At 31.7% G+C, this 13918-nt stretch overlaps 3 protein-coding genes across 4 annotated transcripts; 1 reads left to right on the top strand and 2 right to left on the bottom strand.

Moving 5' to 3' along the window:
- LOC109360105 (leghemoglobin-2) lies at positions 2665–4187 on the bottom strand. The gene is made up of 4 exons (XM_019604839.1): positions 4061–4187; positions 3822–3936; positions 3147–3260; positions 2665–3055 (listed from the first exon to the last, which is right to left on the bottom strand). Exons 1-4 carry the CDS (start codon positions 4156–4158, stop codon positions 2933–2935), a joined length of 450 nt encoding a protein of 149 aa, XP_019460384.1. The 5' UTR covers positions 4159–4187; the 3' UTR covers positions 2665–2932.
- LOC109359276 (putative pentatricopeptide repeat-containing protein At1g26500) lies at positions 7408–9132 on the bottom strand. Of its 2 annotated transcripts, XM_019603884.1 has the most exons (2): positions 8785–8863; positions 7408–8486 (listed from the first exon to the last, which is right to left on the bottom strand). In XM_019603884.1, exon 2 carries the CDS (start codon positions 8458–8460, stop codon positions 7501–7503), a length of 960 nt encoding a protein of 319 aa, XP_019459429.1. In that variant the 5' UTR covers positions 8461–8486; positions 8785–8863; the 3' UTR covers positions 7408–7500. The 2 variants fall into 2 exon arrangements, with proteins under 2 accessions (XP_019459429.1, XP_019459428.1); XM_019603883.1 differs by having other exon boundaries at positions 7408–9132.
- Positions 10468–13870, top strand: LOC109361334 (14-3-3-like protein GF14 iota). The gene is made up of 7 exons (XM_019606788.1): positions 10468–10770; positions 11795–12101; positions 12486–12573; positions 12684–12793; positions 12879–13027; positions 13439–13485; positions 13573–13870. Exons 1-7 carry the CDS (start codon positions 10698–10700, stop codon positions 13576–13578), a joined length of 780 nt encoding a protein of 259 aa, XP_019462333.1. The 5' UTR covers positions 10468–10697; the 3' UTR covers positions 13579–13870.

Raw genomic sequence — 13918 nt, 5'->3', positions numbered from 1 at the left:
CCTGGAATCTTCTGAGTCAGCTTGGGGGCCAGTCGATGTCCTTTTGTTTGTTTTTGATGGGGGCTGTGTATTTGGTGATTTTGTATATGTTAGTGGCGATGTAGTTTCCGCCTTTGTTGATTTAGTTTGTATGAACTAAAGATGACTTAACCGTTTATATGCATTGTGTTATTCAGGAAATTGTGAATCAGGTTAAGTTATCATTCGATAACGATAAGTTGATTTTCCGCATTTGAGTTACTTAAAGTGATGTCCCAGAAAAGGAAGGTTTTTAAAATGAAACAATTTTATACAATCTCTTTATTCAAAAAAAAATTTACCTATTTTTCCGCAATGTTTTTTAGAAGTATTTTTCGGGGCGTTACAACTGCTGCACGAGAAATAAGTGTAATCTTTTAAACAAAAAATGTGATTAATGCAATTAAGTTAACCAAAATATGATATATTGTGGAGACAAGTCTAAATAATATATGAGTCAATACCTCTTTATTATTTTTGGTTCGTTACGATAAAGTATAAAATTGATTTAAACAATATTTCTTTAGAATTGTTGATGCATTTTGTAACAAAAAATAATGAAAATACATTGATTTGCATATTATTTAGACTTGTCTCAAGAATATATCATGTTTTGTTTAATTTAATTGAATTTATCATATTTTTTGTTTAAAAGATTAGACATATTTCTCATGCAGGGGTGGTGGATGTAATGAAAGTATAAAAACTATGGGTTTGTGTAGGTGTAAAAAAGTTATGAGTGATTTGTGTAATTTTACTGAAACTCAAGAGGTATCAGTGTAATTTATTCTAAATGATACAATGACATTATAAAAATATCTTACATTATTATTTCTCTTTCTCATAAATAACATGGAGGGTAAGTGCTACTGATGCCACATTGTGCAAAATGGAGGAATGTACATTTGAAGTTGTATTCAATCCGTGGATTGAATCCACAGTCTCTCCGGGAAATGTAAAATTGCCACATAGAAATATGTCTTTTACACTAACAATTAATAAAATGGAGGAATGTGCATTTAAGGCCCCGTGAATTTAAACTAAAATTGTGGAAATAATAAATTGTGAAAGGACAAAATAGGAATGAAAACGTTATACCATATAGGTAATTACATATATATTGACTTTGTAGATTAGTACAGAAATATAGATAGTATCATAATATCTATACTTCTATATCTATACTTATTATAGTCTATACTTCTATATTTATTATATGTATACTTCTATATCTATATTTATTATAAAGTTAAAATATGGTGTAACCATCCATCATGGTGTAATTTATAATTCCATATTTTGCCCTTGCATATTTTCTATTTTCTACAAAAGACCATATAATCTAATGTTCATATCTTTATTACATATCCTATATTATTTTCTTAATTTTTTAACCATAACATTTTTATTTTATAATGTCGAGTATTTAAGTTTTATATATTTTATTTTGGTGAATCGAAATATTATTTTGTATTAAATGTATTGTAATTTTTTATTGGGTACATTTTATATTATATTTTTGTATTTATTTTAATTGTCAAATTAATGTGAGAGAATAATTAATATATTGGTAGTAGTTACGTATGATTATATGATTTTTTGTAAAATTTAAAAAATTTGAAAGGCAAAATAAGAAAACAAAAATTATATCATATATAATAATAGTTATATCATGTTTTTTCTTTATATATACTGTATCTTTTATATATATTATAGAAGTATAGATAGGTAACCGGAGATGTGTGATTAATGCTATTGAAAGCAACTTTATACACAAACACAAAACTTGATTTGAAATGTCTAGACCTTAGAAGGGATTCGTCTTTGATAATTTCTAACCCTTATTTGTCTTTGATAATTTCTATACCTTAGAAGGGGTTTATCTTAGATAGTCTCTAGTCCTTAAAAAGTTTTATCTTCAATTTTTAGAGATAACAATAGGAAATCTTTGTGCACATTACTTCTTTTTTATTTTTCTTCTTATTAATTCATTGTGATTAAATTCTAAATTTTACAAATTGTTTTTCAAATATTAAACCATAAAACATTAAAATTGTTTTAAAATAATTTTTAAATACTTGGATATAATTGCAAAATAGTTTGTCATTTTACATATATATTTGAGGATTGATATTTTTTCAACTCAAAATTAATTACAAAACCGTAAACTACTCACAGAACTTTATTATAATATTTTTTAATATAAATATTTTAAACTAGAATAAAAAAATAGCCACTCGTGAAGTTGATGGGACTAAAACCTACTTCCTAATTCTAAGAGGAGGACTTCAACAAATAAAGTTGGTCTAGGATTCTAATAATTTTATTAAGCATTATTTACATAAATACATGCAAATTGTTTTAGCTTTGGTTACAGCTCAGATTAGAATTGAGTCTAGCTAAATTGTATTATATATACATTAACATTTAACAGTTTTTATACAATCAGGATAATATCCATTATTGACCTATTAATTATTTTTTCCTAAATAAAAGTAATATACGTCAACGATAAAAAAGTTACTGACCGTATTAAAAACTTTATAGGAAAAATAAATAGATATTAAACTCAACATTAATACTGAAATCATTGCTACTTTATAGGAATAAAACATCATTTAAATAGTATTTATTTATAATAATAAATAAAAGTTTAAGGTATGGGAGACTCTCCCAATTTAAAGGGTAACATGATCCACCAACCTCAATGAGGATTTGTAGTGGGAATACATATAATATCAAAAGATCCCTCAAACTCAATTTTGTTGTCATGAAGGAAAGGTAAACCTAGTGAATAATCAACCCACCAACATTTACAACAAGAGTTTATTCAACAAAATACAACTGAAAATAAGATTCATTATTATTTATGGCAATAATAGATCACTAATTATTTAAGATTAAGCAGCATCATTCACCCCCTCTTAATCACAATTGCCAATTCATCATAGGCTATAGTCCAAGCATTGCCAAGTTCCTCACTCCATTTGTCTCCAACCACTTCCTTTATTGTTTTCAGGATTGCTTCTTTCACCACCTAAAAATATAATTTAAATAAGGAAATAATAAGTAATTAAAGAAAAATATATTATAAAGTATGAGATATAAATAGAGAGTTTTTATCATACAGGGAAATGAGCATCAACGACTCCTTTTGAGACATGAATAGAACCCAAATTTTTCAATGTAGCATCCGCCACCACTGCTCCAGTTACTTGAAGTTGAATTGCTGCTTCATATACCTATATTGACAAATAGGATAATGACAAAATACTACTAATGTAATAGTGGACTTCTTAGATAGACATTTAATTGTCTCTTGTCTAAGAAAATTTGTTTGTATGTGGTGCATTATACGACTATTTCTAAATGCAAAATAAAATTATAAAATGAATTTTGAATTTAATGATTTTAGAATTCTTATTTTTTGCTTTTACTTTTTAGTTCTTAATTAGACAATTATAAATTATTGACATTTAATTATAAAATGTACTTTTTTAATCATGTAAAGTTATGTGTATTTAGTTTTTGGTTCTTATGTCTATACAATGTTTGGAGTTAAGTACTTGAACTTATTATTACTATAATAAAAAGACTTGTGAGCAAATAATGTGAAAATATAAAATACAAAAAATATCTATATTCATTGACATTGTATAAGTATTGGATACAAACTCATTTTGTATATCATGCTTGTTGAGAAAATTAAAAGAGTTAAGTGACAAGACCAACCAAAATATTAGAAAGAAGATTTTTTTAATTGCATAAATAATAAATTTTTTGTTGCCTTTTTTCCCACTTACCAACTTGAAAACCTTTCCAGCATGAGCCTGGAGTTCAGGATTATTTTGGGGTACTTCACTAGTGCCCTTCAAAAATGAGAACAAGTCTTTTGCTGCTGGTGCAATTTCCAGGACCCTATTTTCAAACAAACACCAAAAAAATATAGATATATGTCACTTACACTCACAATATTAGCTCTTTCAAAAATGCAATATATATATATATATAAACAAATAACAAAATGAAAAGGAAAACTTACAAGATGAAAAAACGTTGGGTGTGTTTAGGAATATTTGCATTAAATTCTTCAAATGAACTCTTCACCAAAGCTGCTTGACTCTCAGTTAAAGCACCCATGTCTCTTTTATTCTTTATTTTATTTTATTTATTTGTGATCTATATAATTTTACACCATAAGAGTATGTTATATATAGGAGAAAGTAAGAGAAAAACTGAAGTTGATTATTGTAAATGTTATTACACATTGGCTTCTTATGTTTTCTAATGGGTATGCTATGCTAGCTTCAAGGTTTGGAACGCCCCTTGATGTGGTGTAAAGTCATGATTTGGATTGAAATGATGTCTGCCTATGTCATACAAATTAATATGTATAGTATTTTTTATTATAAATTGATCAGTAAATTACATATCATCTCTAAAATTTAACTCTTTTTTTATTTTTATACTTAAACATTATTTGTAACCTATAATGATATATATATATATATATAATTATATTTAACTTCAACCATTCATTTTCTTAAATCTAATAGATCAAATGAGTGAGTGTAATAAGTTATTTAAGATTTTTTTCCACTCTCATTGTCTATTGCACTTATTCATTTGGTTTTGAGATTGAGTGTAATTAGTGTAACTTAACTTAGGTGTAAACATATCTCTTCTTATATATATATAATAAAGGATAGTAAATTTAATTGTATAAGGATAGAAAATTTATTAAATTTTTGAAGGGACGATGATAATAATAAAATATGAATAATAGATAATCCAATGACAATATATAAAATTTATAGACGGTACCTACTTATATATATTTTTCTAGTTAAAAATGTCACATGCTTCTCATCACTTGTAAACGCCTCATTCAATGGCAGTTTGGAACAACTATTTTTTAGATAAATAAATTTCTTTTATAAATTAAGTTGGATATATCAAACTTAAATTATAAAGTTTTATTTTAGAAAAATATATATTTTTTCACATCTTCCTCGGGATTGTTGCTTTTTCAAGATTATTATCTAATAGATTATAATCACAAATATATATATATATATGATTATAGTCTCTCTTTTTTAACTATGCCAAATGCATGGCTTGTTATGCTTCAAAGGGTTACATTACCCCTTGATATTTGGAAAATCCCTCCATACAGCTTAAAGTTATGATCTATTGGACTTATAATGAAATGAACCGTAGCCATGTCACAGTAATGATATATGGTATAATACTTTGTGTAAGTTCATAAATATATATTACGTATTAAAGAAAATGGCTACAATCAAATTTATTTTGATAAGCATGCTACCAAACAAAACCACTTTCGCCTATTGTTATCACAACAATTCTATCTGAAGATAATTCATGTATTCCCTTAAAAAATTACCATGTTTTACGCAAAATATAACTATTCAAGTTTTAAATAAGATTATTGCATTTCAAAGGTTTTGAACATATACCAGCAGTTTATTTCGCAAATACAAATTTTATTCTAACTAATTTGCTTATTTAATTATATATTATTATAACAAATACACTATCTTAATGTAATTAACATATTCTGATTAAAATTATTATTATATTCAAATTAAAAATGATATTTTTAAAGGTTTAAAATTTTAGAGGCTACTTTCCCAAGTTTTCATTATTAGTTTTACGATTTACATATATTTATTTACAAATAATATAAATGATATAATATGTATCTTTATACTGACAGTAGTTAGATATTAAAATAATTAACATATTCTTAAACAACACCATTCCATGATTCAATCCAACTCCATTGTAATCCATGCTGTGTGTGAGAGAAACCAGAGAGATAAAGCAGAAGAAAGGCTCATAGTTTGCATTTCTAGTTAATTTCTTAACTAAGACAAATATCTTCAGCTTAAGCAATGGTGGCCTAAGATTTACAGGACACAATTACTATTAGTTCAAATAACACCTACAGATTTTTTCCAGTGATAAACAAACATAAAAATGAGTTTCAGATGGTAGCGGAACTCCACCATTTCTGAACATGACTGGACTGGGAACAAAAACAGCAAAGCTTGGCCACTTCCTCATCATCAACAAGGGCGTTGAATTGCTGAACTCAGCTACTTCACATCGTCGAGGAATGAAGGTCACCATGGCGAATAATCAAAATCAGGGCGCGTCTCGTGAGCTATTATGTTGAGCAAAGTAGTTGTTGACGAAGTAGTCCAACTACCCAAGACACATGTTTGAATTAGAGCAGTCCAACCACCCAAGGAATAGTGATTAGTAAGCACCCTTAAATGCAATAGGGAATACTTAGTGCATGAGATACATGCCTACACCTTCTTCATGAATGAGAAACAAATTTGACTTTGAAATTTTCCATTCTCTAAAACATTAAAGAACATTGCATTATACTTCATATCATTTTCAAATTGTGAGATTAGAGGTAACGTTATACAGAAACAAGAAGCAATTTAGAACGATGACATGACGCTGAAGGAAATTCGATTGAATGTATTGTAACAAATGACCAACTACAGAACAAATACTGCTTGCTGAGGAGAAATAAAAACAGCTCAATACTTTTACTTATGTTAGAAGCAAAAACGAAGGGGAAAGTTTTTTTGGTACATTGGAAGAAATAAAACATAAACTAAAACATAGGGGAAAGATCCATCTGCAAAATATGGAGTCCCAGATCTTCAATTTTTCTAAGGAGTTTGATCTATGTTTCAACATATAATCCACCAACATATTTCTCTCTCTAAAAACATGTCTCTCTCTAAAAACATGTTGTGTATGAATAACTCAATCATGTGACATCAAATACCGAATAGTGTTGACCATTTGTGCATAATTGTTATTACGAATCTGCATTCCATCACTAATGATATGGACTGCCTCTAGGTGTATGCACATATGCAGTGGTCTTTATAGCCTGCATAGCATATATGCTTACTCCAATTAGTTAAAAACAAGTAAAGCATGGTTGGCAATCATTTCAAAGGTGTGTGCACATATGCAGTGATCTTTAAGGTTGGGTGGTTTAGCTTGGATTCATGAAAGTTGTAACATTTCTACCCTGATTGTTTTATTATAAAGAAAAGGTTATGACTTCCAAATAAAAAAGAACAATAACAACAACAAATGAAAATAAGTAAATTATCCTTGGAAGAAAAGGCATGATTTTCACCATGAACCATTATTTCTGAATGATGGGTTCGCAGAAACCTCCAAAACAAATTTAGATGGAAGAAAAAAGAACATCCTGACTATAACACTGGAAAACCAAGGATTTACAGATATAAACACAGTTAAGGGCTATATACCTCAATCATGTGCTTCTTGCAAGCCAGTTTTCTCCACTCTATCACTAAGCTTGGAAATGTTGAGATTTCATCAATCTGCTGCTTAATTTTCAATAAACTTTAGGTTTTTTATATCACTTTGTACAGCCATTACATTTATAGAGCCTATTCATAAGTCATTAGTATCTTCAGTTACTGGAGGTCTTTCCCTTCTCCTATCTCTAGTAGCCATCTTCTGACCATATCTCTCGAGTATGTCCGCCAAATCAACCAACCCGACCTCTCTCAACTTTTTACCCACTTCCTCAAACATAAACACCCCTTCCTCATTTGAAAAGTAGTGCAAAAACTTATTATAATCAAACCTCGGTACCTCTAGTCCTCTGTTCATCACCCGCTCCACATACTTAGTGGCTTCTTTTGACTTTCCTGCTGTCACCAAACCGCCAACAAAAATAGTGTCGAAATTGATAAGCGGATCAGACCCCTTCCTTCCCCTCCTTCCCAAATGACCTTGCAACAACATTACGTAGGTATGCATGATTGGTTCACAACCTCTTCTTATCATCTCCCTAAACACCTCGGTTGCTTCGCTGGCCCTTCTCAGCTTCAGAAGCCCCTTTATCAAACCATGATACACACTTAAATCCGGCACGTCAATCCCATTTACAATTTTATAAGCCTCATTAACTCTACGTTTCGTTAGAAGCCCATACACTACAGATCCGAGCGTTAAGTTATCGATCTGAATCCCTCTTGTGTGCATTTCTTCATAAGCTTCCTGAGCCTCAGACATCATCCCCTTCTTACACAACCACTTAATAGCCAGCCTATAAGTCGAAAGACCGAGTTCATCCATCCTCTTGAACCTCATAGTATGAAAGAGCTTCAAAGCCTCACCATACTCATTCCTCTTGAAAAAGATCTCCATCATTTTCTCAACAGCATCAATATCAGGCTTAAACCCTTCATCAGCCATCAAATTCCAAATCTTTGAAGCCTCAATCAAATTCCCTTTATCACAATACCCTCTAATCAAATGCTTATAAGTCACCTCATTAGGCCTAACCCATTCCCTCAATTTCAAAACCAAATACTTAGCTTCCTCAACAAGTTTCCACTCACACATTGCCTCAACCACCTTATTCAAAGTCCCTACATTATACTCAAAACCATTAGAGCTCATCAAGTGGAACAACTCCACACATTTCTTAAGCTCCCTGGCCCCACCCAGAGTCCTCAAAGCAATCAGGAGGGTCTTATCATTCGCGACGCGGCGCCGCGACATGTCTTGTAGAACATTCCAGAAAAGATCAATGTTTTTTGACCTTCCTATTACATCAAGCATTTTATTGAAGGAAACTGTGGTGTGAGTGAAAGTGGGGTTTGTTTTTTGGGTGTAAAGGAAGAAGAGGTAAACGGGGCGCCATGAATAGGGGAAGGTGTTGCAAACCTGAAGGAAGAACTCGTGGGTGAGTTGAAACTCGGTGGAGGTGAGTTTGGAGTGGAGTCTTGACTCGGGGGAGTTTTGTTGTTGGAAGAGGATTGTGCAGACGCTGAGGAGGTGGTCTTGGTTCACTGGTGAAATGGGGTTTGTGGTGGTGGTGGTGGTGGTGGTTGTGAGGAGGCGGCGGAGGAGTTGAGCGGTGAGGATGGTTGTTCGACGGAGAAACATGTTGATATGGATGGTGATGACGGCGTAGAGTGGTTTTGGGTCAATGGTTCCTGCTGGCCTTCGCAACAGCGGCGTCGCGGTCTATGGTGGATTTGGGGTGAGGAGAGTGTTGGTTGCATACATCTTAGTGAGTTAACTATTACTTGGTATTGAATCTCCATTTCATTTGTTTGTTTAAAAATTAATAATCATTCAAAATAAAATAAGTGGTTGATAATAAAATTATATTATTAGTATATACTTCTTTCTCTCTTTGATCAAAATATTAAACATTAAAATTTATTTTTGGTTCCTCAAGTTTTTAATTTGTGCAATTTTAGCTCCTAATGTATTATGTGTGATTTTCATCTTTCAACTTCATATGGAGGAGTAGAAATAACTTATCCCCAACTTCCTATCCAAATTTTTTTCATGTTTTTCCTACTAATAGATGACATTGTACATTCTGAAATTACACTGTCATTTATATATACCACTCAGAGTTATTACGAAGTGTAATTTCAACTTCTCTTATCTTTTATTTGTGTAATTAATTATAAGATTTATCCATTATTTATATTTAATTATCATTAACTTTTTAAAAAAAATAATCTAAATGAACGATAAATAATATAATGATCATATATAAATTTATCCATGTATTACATTCATAATTAAAAGACAACTGAGACACGACATACATTATGTCATTATCACCAGCGTAAAACCAAAGAAAAACTGAAATTTCACTGAATATTTTTGTTGAATACTATAGTACATGTGATTATTTCTCTTCTTCCCATATTGCTGTTCCGTTTGTTTTAGCCAAGTGACTTTGTCTTTCTCCAAGTAAGTCCTATACAGAAACATGGGACTCACCTTTGTTGGAGAATAGAAATATATTTATGTTTTAACTATAATAAAATAATATATTTATCGTTTAAAACATAAGTAAATTAAAGTAATTAACTCTTTGTTAATGGAGAAGATCCCTGCTCCTACTAATCATTCCATACAAACTTCATATCATCAATTACAAACAACAATAAAGTAAAACAATTATAACTTGTTTTTCCAATAAAACTTATTTCTTTAATGAGATAATTATTTATATAAAATAAATAATATACATCATTTATATAAGTTTTTTATTCATTCATTAGTTAAAAATTGACCCTCTATCATCATAAATTCAAAAGTTGTTATAAAATAAAATTATCTAAAAAATACTGAGTGTGAGAGTTAAGATACATGTGAATGTTTTTTGGCTTATATAAAATTAAGATACATGTGATAAACAAAAAGAAATTATTTTATATTTTATTATCTATTTGTGGTTAGGAAAATGCAATGATGAATAATAATTAACACATTAAAGGTATGAAAATTTTATAGGGAAGATTTTGAATATCATAGTTGGTGTCTCACTGGTGCGAAACAAAAAGACAGAGTGTTGGTCTTTGTGTTGATCACGATTTGCGCGGTTCCTGTTTGAAACAGAGAGATCCAACGGTATAGATTTGGGTCTTCCTTTGACCCACACGACACGCTCGATCTTTAACCACTCCACCCTTCTTTTCCCCTTCTTACTCGCATTCCATTCCTTCTTATTCTTCTTCTTCCTTCGCCACTTTCATATCAACCCCTTCTTTTCTCTTTCTTATTACTGTTCTTGTCCTTCTTCATCTATCTATCTATCTCTCTCTCAAACAATGTCTGCAGAAAAGGAGAGAGAAACCCAGGTTTACTTGGCCAAGCTTTCTGAACAGGCCGAACGATACGAAGGTATATATATATACATGTTTGTGTTTTTTGAATCGTTTTGTTGGGTATGTTGGATAGTTGTTTTGTTTTGCTTTGATGTGTTTGAAATGTGGATTAGGATGCAAAAGATTTGATTTTTATATTTGGGTTTCAAATGTTGCTTAAGGATCAGTATTGCATTTTTAGATTTTAATAATAACTCATTTTTCTGTTGTATTAAAATAGAAATCCCTATTTTGTATTTTATTTTTCGGGTGGGGTGTTTCAAGCTGATGGGTTGTTAACTCGTAGTTTGTTTGAATTAGATTCACCTTGTAATTTTTTCATTCACGTGGCATGTTTTTGTTTTGTTTGATGTTTGTATAGGAAGTTTTTTAAGAGGGGTAATGGTACTTGAAAATTGAAACAGCTTACCAAAGTGCCTTATTGGAACCCATCAAGGTTTTCCAAGTCTTTAACTCTTGAATCATGATTCATTTGCCATGAGAGTGAATCATAGGTAGTGTTTGCTAGATGTGCCACAACATTAACATGATAAGGTTTGTGTTCTGTATTTGGTTTACTTTATAGGTAGAATAGAAGAGTGTATAAGATTTAAAAATATCACATTTTGATCTCATTGAGATGGGCCAGACCAAAGAGAACAGTTCTATCCTCACGCCAAACACTTAATAGAGAAAGAAACGTCTTTTTGTCCTGTTTTCTTCCCTCTGTTCTCTTTGCTATTGAACTCACCTATCTGAATTTAATAAGTTGTATCTGCATTGCTAACCTTCTTGATGGAACCAATCAGCTCTAAATGCACTTTGTTTATATCCTTTACCTTTGGATACCATTTCTTGGCCTGATTTGGTGAAAGATTAATTGTGTTCATTTAGTTAACTTGTCTGATTTTAGGACCCTGAGGAAATATAGGTAGATTTATTGTGCTCAGAATCTACATTATGTAAGTTTAGTTATTGTTGTATACCATAATGCACAGCACTAGTAATTCAGTTACTGATACTGATGATATCTCTCTGAATCTTACATATTTATTATGCAGAAATGGTTGAATGTATGAAGAAAGTAGCTAAGCTTGATCTTGAGCTGACTGTAGAGGAGAGGAACCTTCTCTCAGTGGGATATAAGAATGTCATCGGTGCCAGGAGAGCCTCTTGGCGCATCATGTCTTCAATTGAACAGAAGGAAGAGTCCAAGGGAAATGAGCACAATGTTAAACTGATCAAAGGTTACTGCCAAAAGGTTGAGGACGAACTCGCCAAAATTTGCAGTGATATTCTGGCAATTATAGACGGGCATCTGATTCCGTCTTCCACCTCAGCAGAGGCAAATGTATTCTACTATAAGATGTGAGTCACATAGCTGTACTACTTTTGTGATACTTTCTTGATTAATTCAATCCCTTTCCCTGCCCATATAGTCATTAATCTTATCTTCATCTTCATCTTTATTGATAACATTTTCTTCTTTTGAGTAGATACTGTTTCCCTTTTATATTATAATGTATAAGATATCATCATATCATCAGAGATATGAGAAGGATAGAATCTGCATGAGTGTGATCATAATCATACAATAACTTATTTTTGTGTCTCATAGTGTTTGTCCACATGATGGGTAGGGTACCCTTAGCTTGATTTATTCCTGGCCCTACAGGGTGTCAAAGGCTAAGAGTCACTGGATTTGTGTGTTTACATTCTATCCCTGATTTTCTTCTGCTTCTTTCGATGCAGGAAGGGTGATTATTTCCGGTATCTTGCTGAGTTCAAGACTGACCAGGAAAGGAAAGAGGCAGCTGAGCAGTCACTGAAAGGATATGAAGTATGTGTTTGATCTTTTGTATTTCAGCACTTAACTGATTCATAATAATTTCGTATGTTTATCCGTATATTGTATTCCTGCTTGACGTATGCAAGTATTTCAATTATTAGGCTGCTTCAGCCACTGCAAACACAGATCTTCCATCAACACACCCAATCCGTCTTGGACTTGCACTCAACTTCTCTGTCTTTTATTATGAGATAATGAACTCTCCTGAAAGGTAAGTTATTGGTTATCTCATATTCTGCATGTGTTCGTCGAATTGTTTCTTATACCCGTCTTAATATCTTTACCGAATCTTACAGGGCCTGCCATTTGGCTAAACAAGCTTTTGATGAGGCGATTGCAGAGTTGGACACCTTGAGTGAAGAGTCGTACAAGGACAGCACTTTGATCATGCAGTTGTTGAGAGACAACCTGACTCTCTGGACCTCCGATTTGCCTGAGGATGGAGGTATGGAAATTATTGAGACTTAATACAAGATGCACTTGAGTTATGCTCTGGTAAATCAGTGAATGTAATACCATATGTTGCTGAATAATGATGTCCAAGACATAGAAGTACCTGATGTATATTCAATCCTACAGTGTCACAATATCACTTGCATTTCTGATTTCACTCACTCCATCCCTTTCCCAACCTTGTGAGAAAATAAATTTTGCAGGAGCAAAGAGAGAGAGAAAAAACTTTTGGTCTTGGAATGAATGACCTGAAGTATAGATCAAAGTCACATTGTTTCTAGATTGGAGTCTATAAATCACTCCTAGTTAGATAGTCAAGCTTTGTGTTATTTATGATAGACTATATTAAAAACTTGGAACTGTTCTAAAGACTGAGGATCTAAACATCAATGCTCTCATGCAGGCGAGGACAACATAAAAGCTGATGAAGCCAAACCTGCTGAGCCTGAGGTATGTGTATGACTGAAATGATGCATGTTCAGCATGAGAGAGCCTTCTCTATATCCAGAAATTTGACATTCTTCTATATTTTTGCAGCATTGAAAAGGTTCCACTTAATATCTGACATTGACATGGAAGTAGTCAGATATCCAAGGTACTGTGGAAAGAGGAAAAATTTCAGCTTTTCTAGCAATGGATTTGGACCGGACAATGCATCGACCAAGGTCTCTTCATAGTTTATGTGTTCTAGCTACAATACCTGTGCCTGTCTTTTATTTTATCCTTCAAACCTATTCTTTTCTCTTTTTACAGCCTTTTATGTTCTAAGAAAAGTGATCAGCCACAATGAACAATTTACATTTTCTTGTAATCATCTCTTATGTGTTCATTACTTTCTGTTTACAATGTTTATGTTTCTTACATACACCTTGCAATATTGTCA

Source organism: Lupinus angustifolius, chromosome LG11, assembly GCF_001865875.1.
Source record: "Lupinus angustifolius cultivar Tanjil chromosome LG11, LupAngTanjil_v1.0, whole genome shotgun sequence".
Classification (NCBI taxonomy): Eukaryota; Viridiplantae; Streptophyta; class Magnoliopsida; order Fabales; family Fabaceae; genus Lupinus; species Lupinus angustifolius.
This window is presented reverse-complemented; position numbering and strand designations above follow the sequence as displayed.

Coding starts and splice junctions, on each gene's coding strand:
- LOC109361334 (XM_019606788.1), top strand. CDS start 10,698: ATGTCTGCAGAAAAGGAGAGAGAAACCCAGGTTTACTTGGCCAAGCTT. Junction 12,102..12,485: donor AATGTATTCTACTATAAGAT/GTGAGTCACATA, acceptor CTTTCGATGCAG/GAAGGGTGATTATTTCCGGT. Junction 12,794..12,878: donor ATAATGAACTCTCCTGAAAG/GTAAGTTATTGG, acceptor CGAATCTTACAG/GGCCTGCCATTTGGCTAAAC.
- LOC109359276 (XM_019603883.1), bottom strand. CDS start 9,006: ATGTTTCTCCGTCGAACAACCATCCTCACCGCTCAACTCCTCCGCCGC.
- LOC109360105 (XM_019604839.1), bottom strand. CDS start 4,158: ATGGGTGCTTTAACTGAGAGTCAAGCAGCTTTGGTGAAGAGTTCATTT. Junction 3,937..4,060: donor ACCCAACGTTTTTTCATCTT/GTAAGTTTTCCT, acceptor GTTTGAAAATAG/GGTCCTGGAAATTGCACCAG. Junction 3,261..3,821: donor CTGGAAAGGTTTTCAAGTTG/GTAAGTGGGAAA, acceptor TTGTCAATATAG/GTATATGAAGCAGCAATTCA.